The sequence below is a fragment of the Opisthocomus hoazin genome, chromosome 8, assembly GCF_030867145.1.
Source record: "Opisthocomus hoazin isolate bOpiHoa1 chromosome 8, bOpiHoa1.hap1, whole genome shotgun sequence".
Lineage (NCBI taxonomy): Eukaryota > Metazoa > Chordata > Aves > Opisthocomiformes > Opisthocomidae > Opisthocomus > Opisthocomus hoazin.
In genome coordinates, this window is record NC_134421.1 from 48,057,893 (window position 1) to 48,085,050 (window position 27,158).

General features: G+C 42.1%; 1 protein-coding gene across 4 annotated transcripts in view; it reads left to right on the top strand.

Moving 5' to 3' along the window:
• Positions 1-13,958, top strand: part of CPED1 (cadherin like and PC-esterase domain containing 1) — a 154,480-nt gene extending 140,522 nt beyond the window's left edge. For 2 of the 4 annotated variants that reach the window (XM_075429332.1, XM_075429331.1), the window contains exons 19-23: positions 2,106-2,326; positions 2,589-2,690; positions 2,888-2,975; positions 4,973-5,119; positions 10,867-13,958. In XM_075429332.1, the coding sequence (XP_075285447.1) occupies positions 2,106-2,326; positions 2,589-2,690; positions 2,888-2,975; positions 4,973-5,119; positions 10,867-11,094 (786 nt within the window). In that variant the 3' untranslated portion in view covers positions 11,095-13,958. Of the gene's footprint in view, positions 1-2,105; positions 2,327-2,588; positions 2,691-2,887; positions 2,976-4,972 lie in introns of all 4 variants that reach the window. The other 2 variants (XR_012764935.1, XM_075429333.1) reach the window with 2 other exon arrangements.
• The last annotated feature ends 13,200 nt before the right edge of the window (positions 13,959-27,158 follow it).

Here is a 27,158-nt window from a genome sequence, read left to right on the forward strand (position 1 = left end):
AGTGAAATAATCTAGCATGTTCTACCAACTGCTGTATGTGTGTAACCTGGTAGAACCTGTTTGTTATTCTGCTAATGATGTATTGTGTTTTTACAGAAATGTTCTCACCCACATTGCAAGTTAATGATATCCTTGCCTGCGAATATTTGAGAACTGCTTTTTAAATACATATACATCTAGATATTACAGTGATGGACTTATGAAATGGAGATTAAAGAGACGTGGGTATAGACTGACTAGAGAGACTAAGAGATTTTCCAAGTTAAAATAATTGTTGTTTAAAACCTCAAGTTAACTTACTTTAGAATTAGGACATATTGTAAGTCCAGACCATCTTCCTGACTGTAAATAGTTGTGTGTCAGAGAGGGAAAGAGAGAATATCCAACCAGTCCTTCCAAGGATCCAAGGATCCTTGACTTCTGTGAGTCATGACATGCTTGATTTAAAGAGGTTTATTCTGACACAATATGAAAAGAGCTGGAAATCCCCTTGCACGTGAGAGAAGTGCCTGTGCACTACAAGCATGAACAGCAGCTGTTACGGAATTTACTCTGTGAAGTAGTTTTGAGAGGTCCAGGACAGGAGGTAAAAGAACCTCTGTGTGCTCAAGTCTTGTTTTGACTTGTTTGCTACCACACATAATCTATTGAGGGCTTCTCTGCAGCTCACAATGGTAAGGCATGGGAAGTTCCGGTCATTGTCATTGCCATTCTTGGCCCTGCTACCAGATCAGGGTATCTTCGTCTGAAACTGCTTCTGTTCTGTGGGAACCACCATTGGTACACTGTTGTGGCTTATTTTTAATCACAATAGGTTCATAGTGGGAACTGGAATCAGTTCCTAAAACTGTGGCAGTCCTGAAGCAAATAGACAAGTATAGATGTATTAGATGAGGAGAGTCCAAGGTGTTTTCACCGTGTGAAATCTCTAAGAGAAGCTTTGGAGCTGTATTCTTAAACATGTCATTTTGTGCAGTCTGAATTTTATTTGCACAACCAAATATTCAAGCTGGAAGTGGTAAAGCATCAAACCCAAATCAAATTTAAAAAACCCAAACAACAAAAATTCAACTTACAGGGTGCCAACTACGCTGGGTGCCAGAGGAGGTCGGAGAAGTTGCATACCGCTGCACAGAGAACAGGGCTGTTACTATGTTACAGCTCTGTGGGGTTTCTAGCTCCCACTTTTACATTTCTGCTCCTCTGTGTGGATTTCTGGCTGAGGTGACTGAGGTAATAACTGATTATGCACAACGTTTCATTAGCAAACCACAGCAAACCTGGGTTCTCTTCCCCTTTGGACTCTTGTCATTGCTTACAGGTTCTCTTCAGCAGGAGGAAGTGCCAGTCCTGTCTAAAAATAGGGCAACTACATTAAAAAAACCCGCACATTAAGTTCTATGATAAAAACATACAGAAACGTTTGATTTGTGAGGGCAAACTACAGAATGCATAGGAGCAAGCCCTAACAGCACTTCTGGCTCTCACTTCCTGGTGGTCACATCACACATGCCAGAACTCTGTTCAGATTATCTTCCACCAAAATAACCTCCTTTTTTCAATCTCCGAAACTGCAGAAAGACCATCTCTTTACAAGTAAGGCAGCAACAGTATCCACTGATATGTGTGTGTGTGTGTGTTACTTTAGTGTAAACTCTAACATCCGTCTGGAAGACAAACATTAGCCAAGATGTGCTGTGTAGGAACAAACCACATGAAAAATTGGAGGAAGGAAAGCAGGAAGCTGCAAGCAATCAGCAGAGGCTCTGTACTAGCAATTGGAAGTAAATATCAACTTAAGCAAAATAAATGATCAACAAAAATGATGAAAAATGCAGGGCTAATTGTGCAGCTATAGCCATTTATAACTTGTACTTTTCATCTTTGAAGCACGTAATATAGCTTTTTATTAATCAAATCACAGAGATTTTGCTAAAGGAGAACTTTATTATTGACATGTCAGGGCTGGAGAATTGGTGACTCACAGAGATATTTCTTGAACATTATGAGAAGGATTAAAAACCTCCAGACTAGCGATATTCTTTTCTTAGCTTTTGGTTTTTGGAGTGTACGCCTTCTAAATCACACCTTTTTTCCATCTGAAGATTCTTTTTATAGGTGACTCAACTAACAGGGGGATGATGTACTATCTAATAGAAAGAGTGAATAAGACTCTTCAGGAATGGCAAAAGACTCATGATGTCAAATTTTATCATAATATCAATGAAGGGAAAACATTTATCAGTTACTCCTACTACCCTCAGTTTTGGATGAACGCAAACCAGAGACCGACTTTTGAAAAAGCGGTGGAACAACTGCTGCAGAGGTACTGTACAAACTCTGTTGCTGGCATTTTTGTATTTTCATTCTATTTTCAAATGTGTTTAACACATTGAATAATTAAAGTGAGTAAACAATTAAACATAATGTATGCAGACCGTATTGTGTGGTTGAAAAATAGTAGAAAATTACATCAGGCCTCTGATCAGGATGCCAGATACAGTTCACTGAAATGCAGTGCAATGCAGTTAAAATGTTTGCCATCTGTTTTCAGGCAACATGTGTTGTTTTTCCTTTCTGGATTTCAGATCACGTCCCCTGGAGAACACACACCAGACCGTATTAATTGTAGGTGGTGTTCAGTGGCTTAATTCCAATCACCTGCAAATTATCCAAAAGGTGTTGAACAGGTAAAGTTATGTACTTGGTCTTATTCCAAGTCTTGATATGATAAATTATGAGAAACAACTTGACAAAAATTTTTAAATACAAACATTTAATTTGTTTTCTCATGGGTGTGCACGTAAGTGGCTTTGAAAAAATAAAAAAGCAATGTCTTTTGATGTGTCTGTTAAGTAACGTGTCTTTTTTTTTATTTACTAAACAGGGAAAATCTATCAAATATCCTGGTAATTATCAAATCCATAGGGATGGGCTTTCACCTCCCAGTGGATGGAATACACTCTCTGTCACAGGTAAGCTACAGTACATTTCAAGTGCATTTTCACAGCAAACTTGTCATTTCAGCAATTATTTTGCTCTCTGGTCAAAATATCTTGCAACCTCTGCTGGCCAAGCTTTAAATGGATCAAAGAAAGAATAATGTTCGTATTTGCTCATACTGCCTGCTAATAAAGATTCAAACCATTTTGCCTTATTTCGTGGATTTTGCCACAATCAGAACGCCGTTTGAGGTGCCGCACTCTCTCAGCCATCCCAGGAACCAGAAGAAGCTCTGATACTAAGCCTGCTTCCAAAGTTGAGAAGTCGAGCTGGGGACAGGCAGCTTGTTCCTCGTACCATGTCGGGCACCGGCCCTCCCTAGGCTTCCCTCATGGTTACTGCTGGGTCAGATTCACTGGTGTGGCTGCATTGCACAGCTCTCCATAAATCTATCTTCACCATGCTATGAACCCAGAACGAAATCAGTGTACCAGTGAATCTAGCCTTTACATGTTAATCGGATGTGACAGTCAGTTTAAATCATGCCTAAGACTCTCAGAGTAACAGATAGGCTCATTTCAACGTGCTGTGTAACTCCTTCAACTCAATATTTTTGTTTGAATTTGGATGGTGGTTCTCTACTGAACACATGAAATGCGTGGATGAGATGGGGCTGCGAAGCACCAGAGGGCAGAACAGAGGACACGATGCCTACAAACGCTGCATGTTACGCTCCAGCTATTCACAGGTGTTGAAAAGAGAACATTATTGGCTTTCACACTTTACGTACAGCACTCCTATCACACTCGGGGCTGGTGCCCACGTCTTTTTGCAGCCATCACACGCTGCTGTATTCTGTGTGAGTTACAGTTACTCTCACTCTTCTTTCTGCCATGGAGACCGCCCTGTTGGATTTTGCCCATTCTTTCTAAGTTAGTACGATCTGCTTTGTCTCTACTGAATATCTTCTTATTGATTCCAACCATTTCCTTAATTTACCCAGATGACCAGGTTAGGATACAGTAGGGAAATCGTTGGACTCAACATGAAGAAACGCTGTTGTAGCTCCTGACATAGCTTTCAGGGGAGTTCAGTCCTAGGAAGAAGAAGCAAAACTTTGATCCAAGGTAGGTGAGGCATGGACAGAAAGAGTATTAAAGGCTTCCCAAGACTGCCTTTTTCTGTTTCTCATCCAGCAGTTTATAAAACTCCAAAAATCAACTACAGTGCATAATCAACATTCTTTTCCCTTTCAATATTGGAATCATATGACAAATTACCCATGTGGTTTGGGTGCTCTGAACTTCTGGATTACCCCAGCTACTCTCAAAGCCCTTCTGTCTTTAGTGTCAAATCCACCACCTTCACAAATTTATGGCTGTCCTTTTTTCTGTTCCTGGCCTTCCTGTAATATCTTGAGAAATAATAATCTGGTTTTTGGTGTAACCATTTCTAAGATACCCATGGCCCTATAATCCTTTTGAAGCAACAGTCTCAATGACTTTGATTTGAAGCTGAATTTTTCTTTTACAGGAACAATTTCACCATTTGATACAGACAACTTTATTACAGGATTTTTTTTTTCTGAATTATGCCTCATGTTATGGAGGTATATATCAAAAGCTGCTACCCAGCAGTTGTATTTTAAACAGCATAGAACTCTTTCTATGAAGAAAGCTGCACAACTATTGAAAAGGAATTATAGTGACTGCTAACATGATTTTTAGTTTAGATCTTGTTGAAATCAACCTGATCTGTTGGGTAATTAAGTGAAAAATTTCAGATTTTCTTGTAAATATTTTTGTGCTGCAAAATCCATTCTAAGAAATTTCTGCAAAAACCTACAATAGTCTTGGAGTAATAGTTACTTTCAAAAGCAATTTTACAGTAATTCATGTCTGGGGCGTAACGTAATTTCTTTATTCAAAATGCAGTTTTGCTATTCATCTTTTGTCATTCAGTGGCAGAATAAAATAACCTTTAAACAGCCCTCCTGACAAATCATTGCCATTTTTTATCTGAAATGCAGGCAGAAGTGCAAAACTTGTGGAATGAAAACTTGGTTATTCTGGATACCGCAAAAAATTTCGGCTATGAAGTTGTTGACACCTTTGTCATTACCATGGGACGTTACAAAGAATTCCTGCAAGGAAAGTGCGGCTGCCATTTCCATGAGGTAATACTTTACACCCATCTCATTCCCAGGTATTTAACAGAGATTTTAACTGTCATGTGCTTAGAAAGAAAAAGGTGTGCAATGAGGTTCATATCTGTGACTCAAAGTCAGGCCTGAGTAAAAAACAGAGACAGCAGTTTATACAGCGGCACTTGGCCCTAGCCGCTTAGAGTGCAACACTGCCTGAGGACAGGCTGAACTCCTGTAGTGGTGATCTGAAATAAAACCAAGCATGCTCTTCTGTAAAGGTAACCTGTTTAAAAAGATGTTGCACGGTTTCCAGGTTCTTATATTATTTGCTATGTGTTTCATATCCTTGCTGATATTTGCTATATGTTATAGTTCCCTACTGCTTCTGCATGGACTTTCTCTTTTTGCCATATCTCAGTCTCACAGCTTTTTGTCTGAAGCCTTCCTGAGCCGCTCAGCAGAGTCCGATCAAACCATCGGTGCTTTTAAAATGGAGCTTAAAATTGAAAGACTAATGTTACTGCTGTACATCTCTTTTCATATGTCTGAGAAAGTTTTCTGGAATAGTTATAGTGAACAAACTATAGAAACAGAAGTATAAGTCACTTGTTCTCATTCTGCTTTCTTTTTTGTCTGAAATCTATAGAAATTCTAACTACTGGACCAGTGAAACAAGGACATGGAAAATATTTGAGTAGGGCAACTGAGAACATATTCTTCTGCTCAAAGTTCTGGCAAGGAATCTTCACAATATATTACAAATGACAGGAGTCCATGGATTTAATAAAAAAATGAATAAGCAAACACATTATTATATCTAGGCACAAAATCACCCCAGAGGCTGCCAAACCAGTGAAAGTAAAGAGTTTGACAAACAAGATATTTAAAATTCTTCTGGTTTCCTTTGAGATGTATTTTGAGTATGTGGTATGTCTTTTTATAGTGAGCACTCTTCCCAATCAGCAAAGGAGAGATCTGTTTTAGCTTTGCATTTCTTGTACCTTCTGTGTAACAAATGAAGAAGTGCACCCCTGGTTTAGTGCAGGTGACACTGAATGAAATCAGAGAGTGTAATTTTTGAGTACTCAAGTAAGCAGGTACCTTCTGCCATAAGGCTGGTGACAGTAATTATGAATATGATAGTTAATGAACTGTCACCAAGGCCACCAGACTATTCCTGTATCTTCCAACCAAGTCCTTTCTCGTACTCATGACACCAACTTGTGGATAGAAAAGGCCAGTTCCCAGGTTCCTGTTATGAGTGGTCAGTCTGCTGAGAATCCAAACACGTCATTCATTTCCCTAAAGAAGATCCATGAATATTACTTTACTCCCTTTGGAAACCAGAAAAAGCTTTGAGAAAAAAAGGAGGTTCCAGATGATTAACTCCTGATTCCCAGTAAAGAATATTTCTTCATTGAAAACTGGAGTTGTGCACTCAGACACCATCAGAAACCCTGTGCCTCAATTTGTTGCAAGGTATAAGTACAGAGAAGCCCTCTGGTACCTCTTTAGATTAGATGACCTCTAAGCCATGTTTAGCACAGTAAGAAATTCCCTGTGATGCTACAAGTATCTTCTTTCTTATGAACTGAATCTGGGTTGTCTGTTTAACAAAAGACTAGGAAACTACCGCAATTTATTCCATTAAAAACTGTTTAGGACCATAAAACTTGAACTGTCATATCTTTCAGAAGATTGCATTTCCTCCGAGTGATCAAAAGAGGGATGAAAGGTGCAAGTTCTTTCACAGAAGTATAGAATGAGAAGAAATTGTTACCAAAAGGTTAAAACTGGAGGAAAAATAGGATGCAACAAAAGATTTCTCTTTGAAAACAAGAGTTAATGAATTTATGGTGTTTCACGGTCAGCTGGGGACTTTAAGCCAATAGGACGCTACTAGCTGGAAGAAACCTTGGGAGTTCGGTTACCAACTAGAATAATGACACAAAGAATTTGACATGTCATTTAGAAGACAGAACTCTACAAGTTAGTTCAGATTGAGAAAATTCTAGAATTTTTTCTATTAGATTTATCAAAACTGCATAAATATTAAAAAAGACTATCACCCACACAAGTGAAACATTAACATGTTTCCAGCATGAATTTAGGAATTTGCTTTTTGTCAAAACACATTACTTCAAAAAAGGGAGACCACCAAATGTTTTCTGAAACTCTCAAGAGAAGGATAAAACCCCTTTGCTTATTTTGCCAAGTCATGCCTATTTTTTTTAAGCGTCACTCTTGCCCAAGCCTGTTCCTAGGACCTGGACATGTGCAGGGTTATCACAGAAACTCCCTAAAGATAGGGCCGTGACACCAGGAACAAAGATGAATCACTAATTTTTGCTGTGAAGAAACATCAGGGCAGCTGTGATATATTTTCCTTAAATATCAGAATATAAAGTGTCAATATATAAATATCAAAATAAAGTGTCCTTGCAGTATCTACTGGCCAAGGACTAGCATAGCAAGCCTAGCTATTTTCTTGTAGCTGGTGGATTAAATTTAATTCTTTCACCCACAGCAGTCACCTTTACACAAAGCAGAATAAAAAACCCAATAAATATAAGGCTTTGATTTTTCTCATTCAATACCACAAACAGAGATACAATATCGGAGATGGTCTACCAGACAAGCAATGCGTTCCCAAAAGAGAGCAGGGCAACAACCAGCTGCCACTGGTTGGGACTGTGCTCCGGTACGAGGCTCGCTGGGACTGAGCACAGGTTTGGGAGCGTTATCAGACCCGTCTGACCTCATTTCCTCTGTGTCAGCCTCACAGCTGGTTCCCACCTCGGGCTCCTCAGCAGCTCACATGTTTTCAGCCCATTGCCATGGCCTCTGTCCTGCTTTGGGACCAAATGCAGCAGGCGTGGTTAGTTAACCAATCCTTTAATCTACTCTGCTCAGTACATGAGAGAGGCACGAACACAGCCCAGTCCAAATGGAGCTGAAAAAGAGAGAGTAAGTCCCAGAGCAGATATTTATGCGATGGATAAATAGTCCTGTGGAGTAAATGCCTCCCTCCATTTCACCCAGATGGCTATACTGACCCTTTTTTGCCTAGAACCCAGATGTTGGTGTCTTCATGGGTCATTGCTGATGCTCACCATATCCACAGAGTTCTTGAGTGAAACAGAGAACTTCAAAGCGAAATATTTCAGATGCTTTTTATGGAACTGGGTACAAAACAGCAGGGCGTGATCGGTCATCAGCATTTTTCATCAACTCCTCCGTCATTTTGTATGAGCTCATGTGCAGATTTGGCCTTGCTTCTCTGCTGGAGGAATCTCAACGGAGAGTATGTGTTTCTGGGGAGGATAAGGGGAGAATTTGGCTCATGGAGCTGTTGTTAATGAGGCTTGGGAGACTGTTGTGCCTGAAAGAGGTGTAGATGTGCCCAGGAGAATCCATCAGCTACCAAAAAACAGACCTGATCTTTGAGGAAAGCAAAAAGAAAGTCCTTGAATGCTTCTGATACCTTGTTAGTTTTAACAATTTTGTCATCAGTTTATTTCTGCATCCTAGCAAGAGGAGTTTCATCAGGTGCTGAAACAGTTTGCACTAGGAAAATGGCATTTTGCCTCCAAGGACAGAGCCAAGAACACTGTGTAAAACCCCAACCCTTTTCATGTTTTATGAAACCAGATGAAATGGATTAAATCTACTGCTTTGTGCTTTCACTTTCTTTCTCTTAAATAGTGACCTCCTAAACTCCCAGAAGACAGAAGACAGCACCCCACTATAAATGCCATCTGAGCTAAAGCATGGCCATGAGGCAACGCAGGGCTGGCCATTCTGTGCAGTCGGAAAACAAGAAATGAAATGCATTCTACAGTTCTGATTTCATTCTCGCTAGCTGGCCAAACAGAAAGCAATTTCCCCCAACTGTCCTGATAAATTATGTGAGTTCTCACCAGCCCACTTCAGAGAGCCTTGGGTCACCCTGATAGCACGGAAATCTGCAGCTCTGTAGACTCCCCACTCTTCGCTCGGTTTGCCAAGGGATCTGGACTCACAAAGGGATGATATCACTCTGGGACAAAAAATCTTGCATAACTCCGGCACCTTCTGTCGAAACATGCTTCACGTTCTATGCACACATGCAGATCTGATTTTTTAATTACATCATTCTTCACAAATGCTTAGTGAGAAGTAAATTGGCCAGCAGTTATAAAGACCTTTATGGAACCTATTTTTTTTATTCAGATTTATTCCCTAATTTAATGGCAATGAAATCATTATCACAACATAGAAACTAGCAACCTTGAGATTTTGGTATCTTAATCAGTGGCTGGCTGCTGGATGAACATTAGATTGCATTCCTGGGAGTTTATGCCTAACAGGAATGCAGTTTGGGTGACTGGTTCAAGGTGGCATCGTTTTGAAATAGTTGTAAGATCTAAGGCACTAATTTAAAAAAATGAAGCTGCAGTTATTGCATGAAAACAAATAACAGCCCTTGGCTTAGCTGTATCAAATTGATCACAAGATATATTAATTTTCTACATGGCTAATTCCTGGTATTTTTTTTAGATCAGCCAGCTCCCTCATAGCCTCTCTGCCCAGTCTTTCAAGACTTTGTACATTATTCCTTCACTCACATTTAGTTTTTATGAATTGTTTCATTTATTATGAGCTTCACTGCACATGAACATTGTTTCTGATTGTTCAGTGACAGTAAATATACACTACATTTTTAAAAAGCTAATATGGTTCCACATAAATATGTGCACTAATAAATAATTCTGCTTTTTCAGGTGTATATTGTGATTGATATAGCAGGAGGATTGATGGGCATCAGAGCCATCAAGTCAGCATATATTTACTCTTTAAAAATAAGTTAACCACTTGGCCCCTTTTGTGCTTTCTCTGGACTTGCCGATGCCTGAGTCAGGGTCCTCTGTTCTGCATCTGTGCAAAATTCTGAGGTTTTGCCTCTCTTGAAGTTGTTTCCTTATTCATCAGTGACTGTGCATTCACTGAGGCGGGACCTTCAGCATCTCACAGGAGACCAGCCCCTGGTCATTAGGCTCCTGACAACCACACCTTCCACTTTCTTTCTCGTTAGCTCCACGGGCGTTTGTTTATTCCATAGAAATCCCAGAGCTTTATACATATTTGGGGATCCAAAGAGGAGTATTCTTCTGCACTAAGTTACTTAATGACATTGTGGTTATGCCAGTGTGATGCCCTGGGGAGAGGGATGTTAAATTGCATTGTAACTCCCTTCTTGGAGAAACATGACACACGAGTGTTTTCATCTCAACATGGAACTGGGCCAGCTTTGCATCAAGACCTGAGAGTGACAGAGTCTTGCAGGGCTCACAACTGAGACACAGTACGTGTTTCTCAAGTGCCTGGGATCAGAACAGGATTTAAACCTTCCTGCAAGTCAGGGCTGTCCTGAGTTAATGTTTTCCCATGGCAAATACACAGACAAACTGTTAAGTATTAATGTTGTTGTTCAGATAAATTGTCCCTAATGAAGAGAACACAGCCTAATATGAAAAGGCAGTACAGAATCAACCAGCCGAGAAGAATGAGCTCATACATTTAGATTTCAAGTCTTAAGTGAATAAGATCTTACAATTCAGTTAGTACGTAACATAACAAGCTGGCCCACTAAAATGCTGTTTGTGAGCAACTTGAAGCTCAAGGTAAGAGTATCAGGGCCTGCTTTGTGGAGAACTGCCTCAGAATTTCTGTGCGCGCAGCAGTGCATCCCTCTAGGCGCAGGCAGAAAGCACTCACATATGTCACTTCTTTCGCAGGTGGTGAAATCCAATCCCTCTGAAGAAAGCCCGCACATAGCAATGACGTTATCAAGGCACTATACACTGGGGAAATATTTTGGCAGCCAAAGCAAACCGTCACAACTGCAGGACTATGCAACAAATTCTCAGTCCCCATACCATGTCCGAGGTCCAATAAATCAAGTTTATTCTGAAATCCTTCTCAGCAGGCTCTGTGCAAGTAAGAGGGAGCTTGTCAGAACATAGCCTCCCTTGGCTGAAGCACAAGGACTAGAGATGTGCCACTACCTGAGTGACGATGGAAGCACCGTGGTGAATTTATGGCACGCTTCCTTGATTGGCTGCACACATACCAACAGAGTTTGGGACATTGGGCATTTTTCCTAAAACTTTAGGAAATCAAGACAAGCCCTGGCAACTCTGTGGTGTCAAAATGGAAGATGGAGGGATGCAAAGGAGAGAAGAGGGGAAGTTACTTGAACTGTTGCCAAAGGCTGGAACAGCTATAGCTCAAGCAAATGTGTATTAACAATAGTAAAGAAGGAGAAACATACTCACTTGAATGTGTGTATTCCACGTCATGAAAGGACTGCTTTAGCTCTTCAGCACTATCTAGTTTTCTATTTATAGAGACACTATAAGATTTGAATGTATTTAGAAACTGGCTACATTCCATTTTAAAGAGTTTTATTTTATGGGGATGCATTCCCTTCAAGATCAAACCTTTTCTATTTAGACATTTGGTTTATACAATTTTAAAATATCTATTAACATTTTACTGATGGTGCCAAGTTTTGTGGTCTAGTGTTTTTAGTGAAAATACACCCCTTCTTCGATGGAACAGATGTCTACTCTATTTTTTGCATGTTCTAAAGCTAATATAGAGATAGATTACTTAGACTTGAGACTGATTATAACTGCCTCGATGTAGCATGTAAATAGAGTCATTATGTTAACATAACCTTATTTAAGGTCCCAATTTAAGATAGTGGCTATACAAATCATAGAATCTTATGCAGGAAGACCTCTTAGATAAGTGCTTCAGCATCTGCCTTGGCCTGTAAGCCAAGCAAGTATTCTTCCCGCATGGAATTGCCATTTCTTATATGATTTTTTGTAAAATACCTGCCAACGTGTGAATCCAGTACCACAAACAGAAGAAAAATCCCCTTTGCAAGCACACATAAGACTTTTGGGCTCTGGTGTTTAATCTGCCATGATGAGTGTGTGATGCGATGTGATAGGAGCAGAATATACTGCCTGCATCTCATGCTTGGCAGGGCCAAGACCTTCTCTGAGCACTAGTTTCATGCTGTAGCCCAGCTGCATCCCCAGTGTTTGCAGACCTAGTTTGGGTGAAACCCCAGGGAGAGGCTTCACCACTGGAGGGGGAACCTGTCTGCGGATCCCCTGCCACAACGTTGACAGCACATCCATTTGCAGCTCTGGTGCCCTGATGGGCAAACATGGTCCAGGCTTAGCAGCTGGGTGATGGGTTAATGACAACAGACAGCAAAGCCCCCTGAGACTGTTCTCCCTAAAAATTATCCAGTTATGGATTTTTATTAATCCAGTCACAAAGCTGGCAATCAGGGCACCAGTCTCTCCCACTATGCATTAGAGAAGGGAGTCAAAACCAGGTAAGTACGAGTCTAACAAAGGATCTGCCAAGCTCTGTGGTGTGCTTCCCCCTTCACTATTTTAGATGTAATCCTCTACTAGCTTCTGCTGCCTTTGGGAAAGGAAGCTTCAGGAAATGTTAGGGAAGAAAAAATTACAACACAGACCTAATCACCATCTTATTGGACTTAGTAGCACACCAAGGGGCTGCCCTATAGTGAAGTAGGACTAGAAATGCGTGACACCACTTTTAGGATTTGTCAAAGATCCTTAAACTCAACACAGTCTGTACCCCCAGCTAAAGTATTGTGAATTCTTGCTCCTTCAGATAAGATACATGTAAATATGATGGGAAATCATCACGCAATACAGAGTTTGGTTTCCCTAGATGGTCGGAGGATCCTCAGAAAGAGGATCTGGCATATCTAATTCAGGACACTTTCCACTATATTGACAAAGCTCCTAATTTAGACAAATGGCATTACATTTAGTAAGACAGTGTGAATATTTCTGTTTCTCTGTAATATGCTGCTGCTCTGCTTACAGTAAATGTCCCTGAATTCCTATGTAAGGTTTTCCCTGGCAAGGAGCTTTACATGAAAGACAGGTCAGGAACTATGCATAAATATTGAAAATGTCAGCATTTGTTTTTGAGCAATATGATTATCTAAGAAATACAACTGTATACAAATTATGTAATATATCATTTTGGGTCTGGAACTCATGGGCTGCACAACATAAAAGTTGTGAGATTTAATATCATGTCATTAACATCGCTACATGCAAAATGCAGCCAGAAGTCTCGGGTATTAAGACGATCAATAATAGGTGTATGACAATTCTGTTTCTGTTAAGATTTTTTTTTGTAGCTCATTATAATCCACATGTTGTTACTGTTATTGTTCTGTACACAAGTGTTTTTAAAGCATGAACTGGGTTTTTATGTTTGGGGGTTTTTTTAAGCAAAGCTTATTGCCGAAGCATCAGCTTTAATGACAAAAAGGAAAGAGCTGACTTTCTGATATTGTGGCTGATATCAGTGAATGTGCATTTCCTCACTTCTGGTTTCACCACGAAGTGGTTTACATGTGCTGTACACCCAGATGTCTTAATGTTTTCCAAATCTTAATATTTTTCAAATGTATCAAGTTGAGATTTTCCTGTGTGTTTTGTTTTTTTTACATGTCTATGTACATACGTATTTCTGTACGAAGTCATTTGGTACAATTTACAAATTGTTCTTTATTTAAACAAGTCCTTTGAATAAGTTCTTTTCCAACACTATATATCATCCATGTAATCTTAGGAATAAACAAAGGAAATGCAGACTAAAACAGGTACCAAGGTACATTTTTCATTATTTAACTTTAAAATATATCTAGTATCTATAGGTATGTAGAAGCAGATAGTTGAGATTCACATGGAAGCATCGCTCACTCATGCACATGAAAATTTAAAATTAAGACAATAAAAGAATTATTATGTTTGAATTCCAGCCAGAGCACATGTGTTGCTATCAATGTTTTACTTATGAATTGTCACATATTGCCTGAATAAGCATTAAAGTGTTCCTAGGCTCCAGGGTGACCTTATAGCAGCCTTCCAGTACCTGAAGGGGGCCTACAGCAAGGATGGAGAGGGACTTATCACAAGGGTCTGTAGTAATAGGACAAGGAGAAATGGCTTTAAACTAAAAGAGGGCAGATTTAGATGCCCCCTCCCTGGAAGTGTTCAAGGTCAGGATGGATGGAGCTCTGAGCAACCTGGTCTAGTGGAAGGTGTCCCTGCCCATGGCAGGGTGGTTGGAACCAGATGATCTTTAAGGTCCCTTCCAACCCAAACCATTCTATGATTCTATGATTCTATGATTTGTTTCCCCTTATGTTTACCTTAGTCCCATTAGTTACCATTAAAATAGCAAAGGACCTAATTGTCAAGGTTCAGCTCCAGTTGAATTCCACCTCCCAATACAGACATGGATGGCCCTGAAATTGGTGATAGGGATGAAATAATCAGGCTGGGCAACAAGTACACCGATATGTGGTGTTTCTTGCTCAGCATCTGCCCAGCAGCACGTGGAGTTTAGAGTGGAACCAGGGTATACTTCAAGCTACAGGTAGAGAGACTGAAACTGTGCTGCAAAAAATATATACCCTGATATACAAAGCAGTAATCTCAGCAATTACTGCATCCCTTCACACTTCAGCTGAAGGTGCGGTGTAATGTACCAACGTCCAATGAGTTATAACTCCTCGTCTCTTCTACAACTCCTTAGATGTTGCACAGTGACTTCTTTTCCAGCCTTGCAAGGTAGATGGTAAATATGACCAAATTCCTTTCAGTGAGTATCTTTGGAATAAATGGATATAACAAAAAATTCTTCCCTGTTTGTAGGGAAATGCCTTGACAAGTCAGCTCTGTCGTCAGAGATGCTATATATCAAATAGCCTTATTTGACAAGGGGCTGAAAGAATGAACTACAAATACTATTTTTATGCTTAGTATTCATTTGAAAATGTTAATCTTTAGAACAAGCTCTTTCACACCACTGAATATAAGGCCTTTATTTTTCTCTTCTGTGACACAGGGACATCAAAGTCAATTTATTTGCTTAGTGGGTGGGGTAGTGGGGCATCCAACTACCTTAAGGTTGAAAGAACAACTAATAGTTATGCTTCTGTTGCTATGCTGAGCCAAATACAATGCCTTGAAGAAGCAGGTATGTGTGATATGAAGTTGACTGCAGTCCAGGGATCTTTCAGATTACTTTTTTACAGTAAAGAATTTTTTTAGAAGTGCAGCGAGCTATTTGGCATAGAGTCAAACTGCTCAACAAGCCTCTGTAGGCTTACATGAAAAATCTAATCTCACCCTTTTGTTTCCCTGCTAGCCTTGCATCTGGCTTGTTTTACCTCGCTATTATGGCTATTTGTACCTCCTCTATTCCACACCAGCCTTTCTTTCACGTGGCCTAAGAAGTTTCTGTTTCTTCTTAGGACCAACTCTTGGAAAACTGAGAGATGAGTGTTGCAAATTCAGGCTGAATCTTCAAAATATCAATGTCACTGTCTTAATGTCTTTGACAATTCCAGCAGCAAAATATCTACTGAGTGCAGGAGGAGTAGCGCACACTTTTCTGTAGGGCAGTGATTTTCTCTGATGAATATAAAACAGCTGTGTCGTCATTAAGTACTTAGTGTGCACTGGCACTTAGCTCTTCATGCAGCTTGCCTGTGCCAAGCCAAACACCATCTTTCAAACTGCACTGCCATCTTTACCTGTGTAAATCTTCAAAACACCAGAAGAGTCGGTGTACAATGCAGGCTTACCTAGGTATTAATACCATACTTAGGTATCACCTGCTGTACTGCAGGCACATATCTTGCAGTATTTGCTGGTACCTTCACACTATCCATTGAACAGAAAAGCACTGACTACACAGTAAAAAAATGCTATGCATTTTAGCCTTACTCGCACGTGGTTTGGTGGTAGTAAAAAGTGTTACATGTGTCAGTCTAGGCCAGTACCTAGAGCCAAGTGTCCTAGAAAACTACTCAAGTCATTAACTTGAACGGACAAGATGGGCCCTTAGGGTCACAACAGCGACTCTTGCAGCACCAGTTTCTGTTGCGATGGACTCTCCCTTTTCTAGGTTCATTCTTCTGGCTGCTTGGCCAGCTCCCCGGCGGCTGTGGGCAGCCCCTCCCAGCATCCCTGAAGCATGTCCAGCAGCCTTGGCAAGGTACACCATGTTGTTACCCTGAACTGAAGATAAAGTGTATATTTAAACGAAGTCTGAACTGAGGTCTTTGTGAAACACAGCACCTACTCACAATCTCCTTGATTTCCTCTAGAACTGAACTGCTCTAATGAGAAGCAGAAATCAGATCCTTTGAGCTGAATCTCAGATAACAGGGTCTTTTCTCATCTTTCAACACACTTTCTTCCCACTGCTTGCTTGCATGAAACAAAGATAGGGGTCTTCTCTGCAAGCTCCTGTCTAATAGAGTGAGATGAGCTGTATTCGCACAGTCGCTGCGGTAAGCCTTTTCCTCATACACCTCATAATGGGGACATATTTCCCATGGCAGATGGTATTTTCAATATTTATTGTGATTTTTTATGTGTCTTGAACAGTGAGAGGCAGTGCAGTTGAAGCAGCCAGTGCCTGGCACAGTGTCCGCCAGCACCGCCTGCCCCGATGTTGCTCGCAGGATGCCAGCGAGACTCTGCGGAAGTAAAATCCTTAAAATCCTTGAGTGAGGAATCAAAATGCCTCAGATGCCTTTTGGCAAAGTCAGGGCAGTTATGAAGAGCTCGCTACAGATTAAGCAGGTGAAATAAAATTTGTCAGGAGCACTTTAAAGTCAACAAATTCTATGGAATATTGCCAGGGTTTGAAGACCAGCTCTGTATTTTGTGGCGATTCTCACTTGCCATGATCTGAAAATGTCTTTTATCTTTTCGTTTGTATTTGTCATTATCAACTTCCATATTTCTGTTATGATTCTCTGGGATTAAGGATCTCAAAGTAATCTTTCTGCTCTGCCTGATAATGACTGTGCAGCCTCCCCAGATGGTAGTCAAATTGTCCTATAGATCAGATAAGTTTTATTGTTTCTGCAGGGTTTTTTTCCTCTACTTCCACATGCCAGCTCTGAAGATACTGTATATTTACAGTTAATCATCAGTGGCTTCAGTTATAATAGCTTCAATGCCTCCAACGTATTCGAAGAAACCTGCTGATCCCTTTTTATCCTAATTGGACAGAAAATACTTTAAACCTTGAAAACCTGACCTTGCAAGTCATTAGACAATGCAGCACCCAGCATGATCTAGCCCACAGCTGGCTTCCTTTAAAATAAAGAATCAGAGGCACATTGTCATATATAATAATGTGATATTGTCTCTTACTAAAGTTTTTACTAGAACAATTACAATTTGAACATGGTTTGTGTGGACTGATAAGGATATTTTCATCTCAGGGCCTTTGTCGAGCTCTCTTTACAGCAAAAGGTATCTATTAGCTACTGTAAAATCCTGTTTCAACATCCTTTGTGCACTGTGTTCTGACCAGTTTTTATAAAACACATACATGCAAGGGGATTTACTGCTGATGGCAAAAGGTTAAATCATAACACGTCTTACAGCTCCACCCATTACTGGTCTTTAAATTCCACTTTGCGTCATTTCTGTGCAGTAACAAGGAGTCAGGGTCTAGTAACCCCGTAACATTGGCTGTCGGCATGGCTCCTCGGTTTCTAGAACGCTCCAGTGCTGAAGGCCTAGTGGAGCTATCAAAATAGCACACCTTCAGCTACGAAACGCATACAACAGAGCCTGCAGACGTACTCAAAGCACGCCTGTTGGGTCAAGTTCAACCTGGAAGACAAGGATGACAACTTCTAGAGACTGCCTGTTTTCAGGCACCAGAACCTGAATTCCTCCTTAACTCTAGATATATAACTGAAGCGTTTTAACTACGAGTGTGGTCACACTAGGCTTCTTTGTGCTCATCACAGAAAGATCGAGATATGAATTATTCTCTAGAGGTGTCTATTACTTCTACAATATTGCTTACTGTACAGGGAACCTAAAGCAACTCTCAGAATCTCCTGATAGGTGGCTAAAACTTTGAGATGAATGTCAGCTCAGCAGAGGAGTGGCTGTGGGATTCATCGTACAGGTAGAATATGTTTTCACATCCCTACTCTGCTCATTTAGACCAGGAACTTGATCACAAGCCCACCACCACCAGGACATGCTCCCCAGCATAGCCTAGGGTGGCACATTCTCAACTTCTGCTCCTGGAGCTGCTTGATCATTTAACAGTGTGCTGGATCAGAGGGAAACCCACCCTGCAGGTGACCTGGTGAGTAGAACGTCGGATGGTGGTATGGGATATGCAGGTTCAAAACCCTTCATTTGGAAAAATGAAGAACAAAACTCTGTCTACTGACTTACAAGGGGGCTGGGTGGATGTCTCTCTTTCCACGAGAAAGCCAAGTTGACACGCACTTAACTCCAGAAAATAACAGAGGTTCTTTTTCAGGTTTAGAAACCAGATCAGATATAGGTACCTGATTTGTATCTGAGAGCTCCAACTTCTAGCACTTCTGCCTGCCCTAGAACAGTGTGGTAAGCCTAAGTAATTTAGGGGCTGCTGACTTTATTATGCAGTAAAAGCATCTAATAGGTGTTGAAAGCCTGAGCCAAACACCTTGGTCACATACCCCATTTTGGCTCTATGAAGAATTTACTGCTCTGAGCATCTATCCCTGTGTCACGCACACAAACACACCTCTGGCATTACTGCCCTGTTACTTTGTGGTTTATAGCTGTTCATGTATTTGCTCTCTAACCCAGTTCACTCAAAACAATACAAGCTAGAAGAGATCTCTGTCAATTAAAGCATGTAAACTAACCCAGGCAATTTCAGGTGATTTGGGTTGGGCAGCTGTTAGACAGCAGCTCTGCCAGTAGGTGCACAGTAGTACCCCTGAAGACAGAGAGGGGAAAGGCAAATGATGAGCTGGAGGCAGGATGGAGCTGACAATCTCTCCACGAGTTAGCTGCAGACAGAAACAGCGTCTTTCCCCACTGAAGGCCTGTTAACAGGCTTGTCCTGCAGCTCCTGGAGTTTGAATGCCTGGCTTCAAAGCAATATCCTTAAATTAATAAGAATAAATGCCTGCTAAATACAAGTCTCTAAATGAGACCAAAAAGGTCAAAATCAGGAACTTCTAAATGATCCGTAACGATATCTAACTGTGCCTACCAAGTCCCTAGGGACTATAACGAGTTTATAAAACAAGTTAACACCTGTTCCTCACACTTTTCTTAATTAAAATTCAGTAGAGATGCAAGTCATTTTAATGAGTGATCTGTGGCTCCACAGGAGCCAGTCTGGAGTGGAGGCTGTCTCGACAACACCACACAGTTTGTGCAAGGCAATTACTGTGCTTTGCATTGAGCACACCGCCTGCAGTGCTGCTCAAACCCAGGTAACCGAGTTTTTTCCTAGGGTCTAAGGGACGGAATATCAACCATTTAGTCATTATTTGCCCCCCAAGTTCACAGTTGTTTCTAGTTTGGGCTGATACCCTCCAGGAAAAGCTGTATTTTGACTGTGGGCAGGACAATTCAGGTGCACTGACCTGCCTGTAAGGTATCAATGCTCGAAGAACAGAACCACCACCACAGCACTACAGCTGCTGGGAGAGAACCAGTACAGTTAGCACATCCCAGGCAAAGTAACTGAGGACTGTACGCCAGCTAAGGGCAGCACTTGCACATCTAGCAAGACTTGTCTTGTCCTGAAGAGGTGCTCCCTGCTGTGGGCTTTCTTCAGTTTCTTTCGTTTGAGAATGGAAGACCTGGCCTCGCTCTCTCCACCATAACCAGGGCTCTGCCTGCTTCTGGGGCTTGCGGAAGTTGGGAGGATCCTGCCCCTTTCCATCGTCCTGGCCACTGGTTTTCTGGGATGTTTGTAAGCGAAACCACCACACTGACTATTTGTTGCCTGGTTCAAGGTTGCCGCTGCCTGTGCTGGGCAAAGGCTTTCTACACAGGGCATATAAGATCTGGCTGAGGAAACCTGATGGGGAGAAAAGTGCTTTGGCATGTTTAAGGTTTTGACAGTTATTCAGTCACAGACGAGTTGCTGAAGTGAAAAGTATGGCTAATGTCCAAGTGGCAGCTCACTTCAATATAAAATGAAAGAAAAATCAAGGCTTCATTTACAAGCACTCTGGTAAAAATGCTATGACACAAAACTGATAGATTTTTCCCTATTTGTGTCTCAAAATCTTTCACCAAGTAATACTGAGGGACCTAGCCTTACTTTTTTTCAGTTTCAGATGGAATATTTGCAAGTTTTTTCTCACTACACAACGATATTAATGGCAGTGCAAGCTATGCTCAATAGACAGAAGTCTGAGGTCCAATCCTGGCTTGTTCATGCATGCTGTCTTATTACTTTTGAAAGAAAAGCAGATACCTAGCAGAAGCGCTCAGTATATTTCCAGGTTATTGTTGACAGATTTAGAAACAGCTCTTGTGAAAGCGTCTGAGCAAATGCCCTGTCACGGCCACATATTCAATTGCTATTTATGGACCTACTTCCTGGACCCATAAACATTTTATAGCCTACTAGTCAAGAATGTAGATAATGCTGTTTGGTATTAATGTCTCGCACACAGTTCCAACACGTGGACCAGCTACCTGGGTATTTTTCGTCATATCTAGACTCCTCCCACCAGCTGTACACATTTTTATTTGAAAAGATCCCCAAAAAGGGCTTCCAAATGGCCAGAAAATGACAAACCCAAGCCCAAAGTTCTTGAAATTTGCTCATGCTTTACTGGGATGCACACACTGCTCTGTATGTACATGACTGCATGCTAGCAATTCATGGGCTCTCCTGGCTCATCTTGAGGAGTCCTGCAAACAAATAATTCCCGTTCCATTACAAAAGTATCCCCAGCCTTTTACTTTTCCTGCCTTACATTGACTATTCCTTCATAACTCTTTCAGCCTTTCTTTTCCACCTCCATCATTATGCTTAACTTCTCGTGGGGTTCCACGCTTTCCATCTCCCCGTTCCGCTGCCTGTGAACAGTTGATCGAGCTCATTGTTCCAGTCTTCACACACCCCCTTAGCCTGCCGAACAGTGCTCAGTTCTCAGCTGGAGAAGCTGTGGCCTCCATCAGCTTTATTTTGGTGGACAAGTGGTGAAGGCTTTGCTAGTGAGCCAATGTGCCTCTGTGCTGCAGCCACTTTCACAAGGGTTACAGACTATCTTGCCAGCGAACAGCAGGGGCAAGTTGCACAGTCTGTTTCCACTGAAGGTCAGAGAATGTTGTACAGCCAACTTACAACGACCTCCACATCTCAGCAAACCACTGGACTCAGCATGCCTCTCCTGAGCTAAGACTCTTGTGTTCACAACTGGGGTCCACTGTGTGAGTAAAATCTGCTAGAAGCACAAGTTGCCAGAAGACGAGAATTAAAGTTATGTGGGAATGCATTTCAGTTTTCTGTGTCCTCTTACAAGATCTGTTTCTTCCTTCTTCTCCCTTGTTTTGTTCGCCAACATACAAATTTCACCAAATCAGTATTTTCACAGAAATGTGTCCTACGTACGCTTTTACCTTCCATCCCCTGTGCCTGTATGGCTGAAGTTACATGGTGCGCTTAAACAGCCATGTCCTCTTTTTCAGTTGATCCTAATACAGTGACAGAGTACTAAAGGAAGGAAAGTTTTGTGCTGGGAAGGTGGAGACCCCTGATTTGAATAGGTGGAGTTGTATTCCTGTAACACAGCAGATTCGGGATTTCGCACCAACTCTCACACTCAGACGCGCGTAAGTGGTCTCATGAGTCTTACTGTAAAGCAGTCTACCTTGTAACACACCACCTCAGCACACAGCTTTAAGTGTCTTAAAGATTACTTCTATAAAAAAAGTCGTTTCCATAGCTCCTGGCCACTTTCTGAAACTCACAGATTCCGCGGCTAGGGAGCAGTTTTACATCTGATTATTTATTTTAAAACCAGTTTGCTTATTTTTGTGAGGCGGGTAAATTTAATGCTAATATACAGCCGCTCTGTAGCCACAAATAATACAATGAAACTTTGTCCTCCAGTACTACTGTAGGGATCTGGTCCAGTAGACATGCACTGCTAAGTTTATGTGATGTACATATAGTCCAATATAGTTTGATTCAGCAGACATTTATTTTTCTGCTTTATTTATTCTGTACAGATAGTGTCATTTATACCTTGAAAGTAGTCCCAGATGAATTTAGAGACCATAAGGAATATTTTTAAGCTCTGGGCTTTTTTTATAACTGAGTCTGAGAATATGCTCCTCTCCATTTTGAATACACGTGATTGATTGGCTTAACATTTTGTATTTAGGCTTCCCTTCTAACTGTGCTGCATTCGTTTTTGCCATTGCCAGTTTCTGTAACAATAAAAGTCGTCTTTATTGGTAAAGGTAAGTGAAAATGCTTTAGTCTCTGTCCTTCAAATCCAGTTTATATTTTTGTTTTGGTTCTATCAGTATATTTTTCCCTATTAATTTCTGCATTTACCAGAAGGTGAACCTCAATGGAGACATTATTGTTGGCATTGCTAATGACAGAATTTTCAATCTCAAATGTAAAAATAAAAATAATACCTCATTTCTTCAAAATCATAAAATTTGTGACAGCTACAATAAAACAAAATATATTGAGTTCTTTTTCATATATTTTTGCACCTGAACCACACACTCAAACTTCCTTCACAATCATGAAAGCTTTTAATCACATGTGTCCATTAAGCTGTACTTCAAAACGCAGGCCAGCTGTCACCAGGTCAGTCTGCAAATCTTTCCTATTGAATCACCTAGATTATTGGCCAGCATACTGTGATATCCTGGACAGCCAGAGGGTTAGACAGACAAGAAGTGCAGAGAGATACCGGATTCACATGATAACCAAGTCAGCTTTCTCATAATAAAAATAGAAAGCCACTATCACTTTCCTCCCCTTTGCTCCAACAGATATTAAAGAAGTGTAACAAGCCTTGGAAAACACAAGGTGAGCTGAAGATAGCAATAGCCATTTCCAGAAAACAGGCTAATTTTCCCTTCTTATTTTAGTGTTGGGCCAGGCCTGTTGTATATCATCGTGATGTTTGTCCATGAGTGCACGGATCCTCTTGGGACCCTTGCAGCTGAAAAAGGTGTATGTTCCACCAAAACACAGATAACGGGAGGTCTGACACTGGAAAGCAATTCTGAGTAATCATATATAGCTTACAGCCAAATTTCATTATCCAGACGTTTTTCCTAATCACTTCTGTAGAAACAGTCATAGATATAAAAAAATTCAGCAACAGTAATGGAGCACCTGTCAGGCTCTCACACACGAAAGTGCCAAGCTGGGGCGGAGCGATGGGACGGAGTAAGTCAGAAGTCCTACTGCAACTGCTGAGGTTACTTAGGAAATAAAACAGATTCATATTTACACAAATGAGAACTTCAAGGACTTGATGGTCCTGCCTGTTGTCCTTCACTAGCTAAGGGGCAGGAAAATTCTGAATCACAAGATAATTGAATTTTTCAGCAATAATAAGGGTTGAAAGCATTTGCCACAAGCATATTGAAACTATAAAAATATGTCTAATTTCTAGACAGAAGAAGTCATTAACTTGGTGTTGAGGCTGTAAATAAGTTGTTCATTCAAGAGGGAAACTTAATATTGTGTGCACTATTAAAAACAGATACTTATGGCACTGTAGCACTAAATTTTACAGCTGTGTTTGTGAGCTCCTTTACACTTCATCTGGGGAATCTTTGGCATACCGCAGGCACTGCAGCCGACAAGCACTCGCAGCCTGCCGGGCAGCTGCCCTGCCTCCTGGGACAGGCCAGGGAAGGCAGAGGGAGTGACAGATTGCCCGGCTCCACTGCTGGGGTCAGGGTTAGCCACCGCGCTTTGGAGGAGCTGGGACTCTTCCTTCGGAGCTGCTGGTGTTTATGGAGTCCTGGCATCACCCGGGTCCTCTGGGGCAGCATCCGACCACACATCCCCTGCTTGCTTCTCCTGAAGAAAAAAGCCCCTGGCTGTACCAGCACCTGAACTGGGCTGGGGCGGCGGGTGCCTCGCCCTAATCTCTGTGATGAATCCCAAGGCATGTTTGCTGCTGCCCACGACGTGCTAGGGGATACTCCTCTCTGCTCAGGTGAGTAGGGAAGATGGCAGATGCTCAAGCTCGACGCTGACCCCATTTTCACTGGTGGTCCACTGGATATTTTTGTAGCTGTTGAACCTCTCAGACATCTCAAAAGACAAGAGCCAAAGTAAGTTTTCAAGTAAATAATTATTAGCACAATAAGAAACTACCTGTGGGAAAGGCATAAAGCCACAAAAAACGTCCCCAAGCAACATAAACCTCTCCCTTTCATCCCCATCGGCCTTGACTTTCGCATGATTTAGGTCTGTGCTATTACAAGGTTGCTGAGATGTCAAACCCCAGCTCCTTTGATAGCTCGCCAGTTTAGCAGAGATTTCAATTAGTTTGGGACAGCCTAAACCCTGTAGACTTTGGCATCCTGCCCGCAGCTACACACATTTTAAACCACAGCCACCCTGCGTTATGCAACTGTGTGCAAATATCACAGCTGCAGGGATGTAACAAGGGTAAGGTTTCCAAAGTCACTCTCCGTGACAACGGTGCTAAAAGGTTTCAGCAGGTTCAAACACTTCAGTGCCAGGCCCAGCCAAAAAAAACAAAACCCCATGTGTTCGAAAGAGAGGAAGGGATCACTAAGGAGGGGAAATAAGAAGGTGGCTCAGGAAACAGGTAACATGCAATGCTGATTTAGGAAGACCTAGTAAGATTCAAGGAAGAATTTTATGTTTATCAGCCAACCCATTCAAAAATGTTGGAAGTGATATAAAACCTGTTAGTTCGAGGTAACCTGTAACAATTTGGCGTTAAAATGAACCTTTATGAAGGGACAGATTGCCTTCTTGCTGGGGAGTTTCTTGCACCTTGAAGGTTGGTTTTTTTTGGATCTACTTCCAGCATCCCCCAAAATACGAGCAGATCTCAAACGCTCAGATAAATACTGGTAAGCCCAGGATACTGTCGCTGGCTTTGGAGCCACAGGGTTGGTAAGTCCAGGGTACCATCTCCGGATTTGCGACCACAGGGAGCAGCAGACTCCGAGGCCAGTCTGAGCCCGTTATTCCTCGGCCTTGGCTTTCCGGCAGCGCATCACTAATAGACGTAGACTGCCAGGAGATCTGCTCAGCAGTATCTTCTGTGACTGTCTCTGGAGTTATGGGCTCCAGGGAAACTTACTTGGAGACTACACTAACTTTCTTCTGGATTTTTGGTGGGGATGGAAAAGATTGTGAGAGGCCTGCTCTTTCCTTGCCTTCCAGGTCCTACTTCTCCTTTTTTGACATATGCATGCACATGGAGAGTGTGGGTTCGTATACCGTGTTGTCAAGCTATTCTAAAGATAATATAAGGGGGTAGCTTTGGAACCATTACTCTTTCATGAGGTCTGTCTGCCAGCATGTCATTACTGGATGCACTTTAATTGCTGTCCCAGTCATTTGTGAATTCAGCCTGCCAGGTCTAAATTAGCAACGGACGTGTGTATTTTCAGGCTATAGATGCTAAAATGAAAAAAAAAGCTGAGACCAGCAATAATATTACACCTCTGGACAAGAGGCAGGTGGGAATCTCGGAGGACTATGTATGGGAGCAGAAGCATCTCTCTTTTCTTCTCTAGCTCCCCATTCACTACCAGCCTGACCTTATCGAGGGTGTAAGGTTTGTCTGCACCTCATACAGAGATGTTGCAGTGTACAGTGACCATGACTGCGAGGACCCCTTCCCTGAAGGCAGACCCCGCAGTGCGACTGCTGGGCTTGGGCACCACTGTTTTGCTGGGGAGTGCAGACATGAACATGACCTGCCTGAAGCCCTTCCACGGTGACTCACATAAGCTGTGCTGCCAGCGGCCGAGGAGGAGGGAGTGAAGGCAGAGCAAAGAGGCATGGGGTGGCTGGGCTAGGTCAGGCCTCCCGAGGCACAAGCCGGGTTTGCAGGTGCTGCAGCATCACACCATCAGTTCCCAGTAACCCTGGCAGCATGCAGAGCTGTGAGTGGAGAACTGCGATACTGTGGTTCTATCAGGGTATTGCCCCGCACTGAAGGTGTGACTGGTAAGTGAGCATGTAGCAATTCACAGCTACTCACTGAGCAGCAGTGACCTTTACGCTCGCTCCAAGGCTCTGCAGGCACATGATCTCTGGAAACAGCCTGGGTCCTTTCCTCAGAAGAGTTTGTCACAGCCAACACACACAAACCTTGATGACAACACCTAGTGCTGACGCGGTTCCAGCTTCTCCAGTTGTTTTGTCTTGGCCTGGATAAATGCCAGGTACCCACCAAAGCTGCTCTATCACTCCCCCTCGTCAGCTGGACAGGGGAGAGGAAATATGATGAAAGACTCGAGGGTCGAGATAAGGACAGGGAGAGATCACTCACCAATTGCTGTCACGGACAAAAGAGCCTGAACTTGGGGAGAAAAGGAAGTTTAATTCATCACCAATCAAATCAGAGGAGGATTGTGAGAAATAAAATCAGATCTTAAAACACCTTCCCCCTACTCCTTCCTTCTTCCCGGGCTCAACTTCACTCCCGTTTCTCTACCTCCTCCCCCCAAGCAGCACAGGGGGACGGGGAATGGGGATTGTGGTCACACATTGTCTCTGCCTCTCCTTGTCCCTCTCTCCACAGGTCCGCAGGCCCTGGCAGGACCCAGCTCCAGCACGGGCTTCCTACGGGGTCACAGCTTCCTTCAGGCATCCACCTGCTCCAGCGTGGCATCCATTCCATGGGCTACAGCTGGAGATCTGCTCCACCATGGAGCTCCATGGGCTGCAGGGGCACAGCCTGCCTCACCATGGTCTTCAGCACAAGCTACAAGGCAAGAGTCTCTGCTCCACCATCTCGAGCACCTCTTTCCCCTCCTTCTTCACTGACCTTGGTGTCTGCAGAGTTGTTTCTTTCACATTCTCTCACTTCTCTCTCTCAACTGCTGTTTCACCACAGTTGGTTTTTTCCCTTCTTTAATGAGTTATTCCAGAGGCACTACCACTGTCACCGATTGGCTTGGCC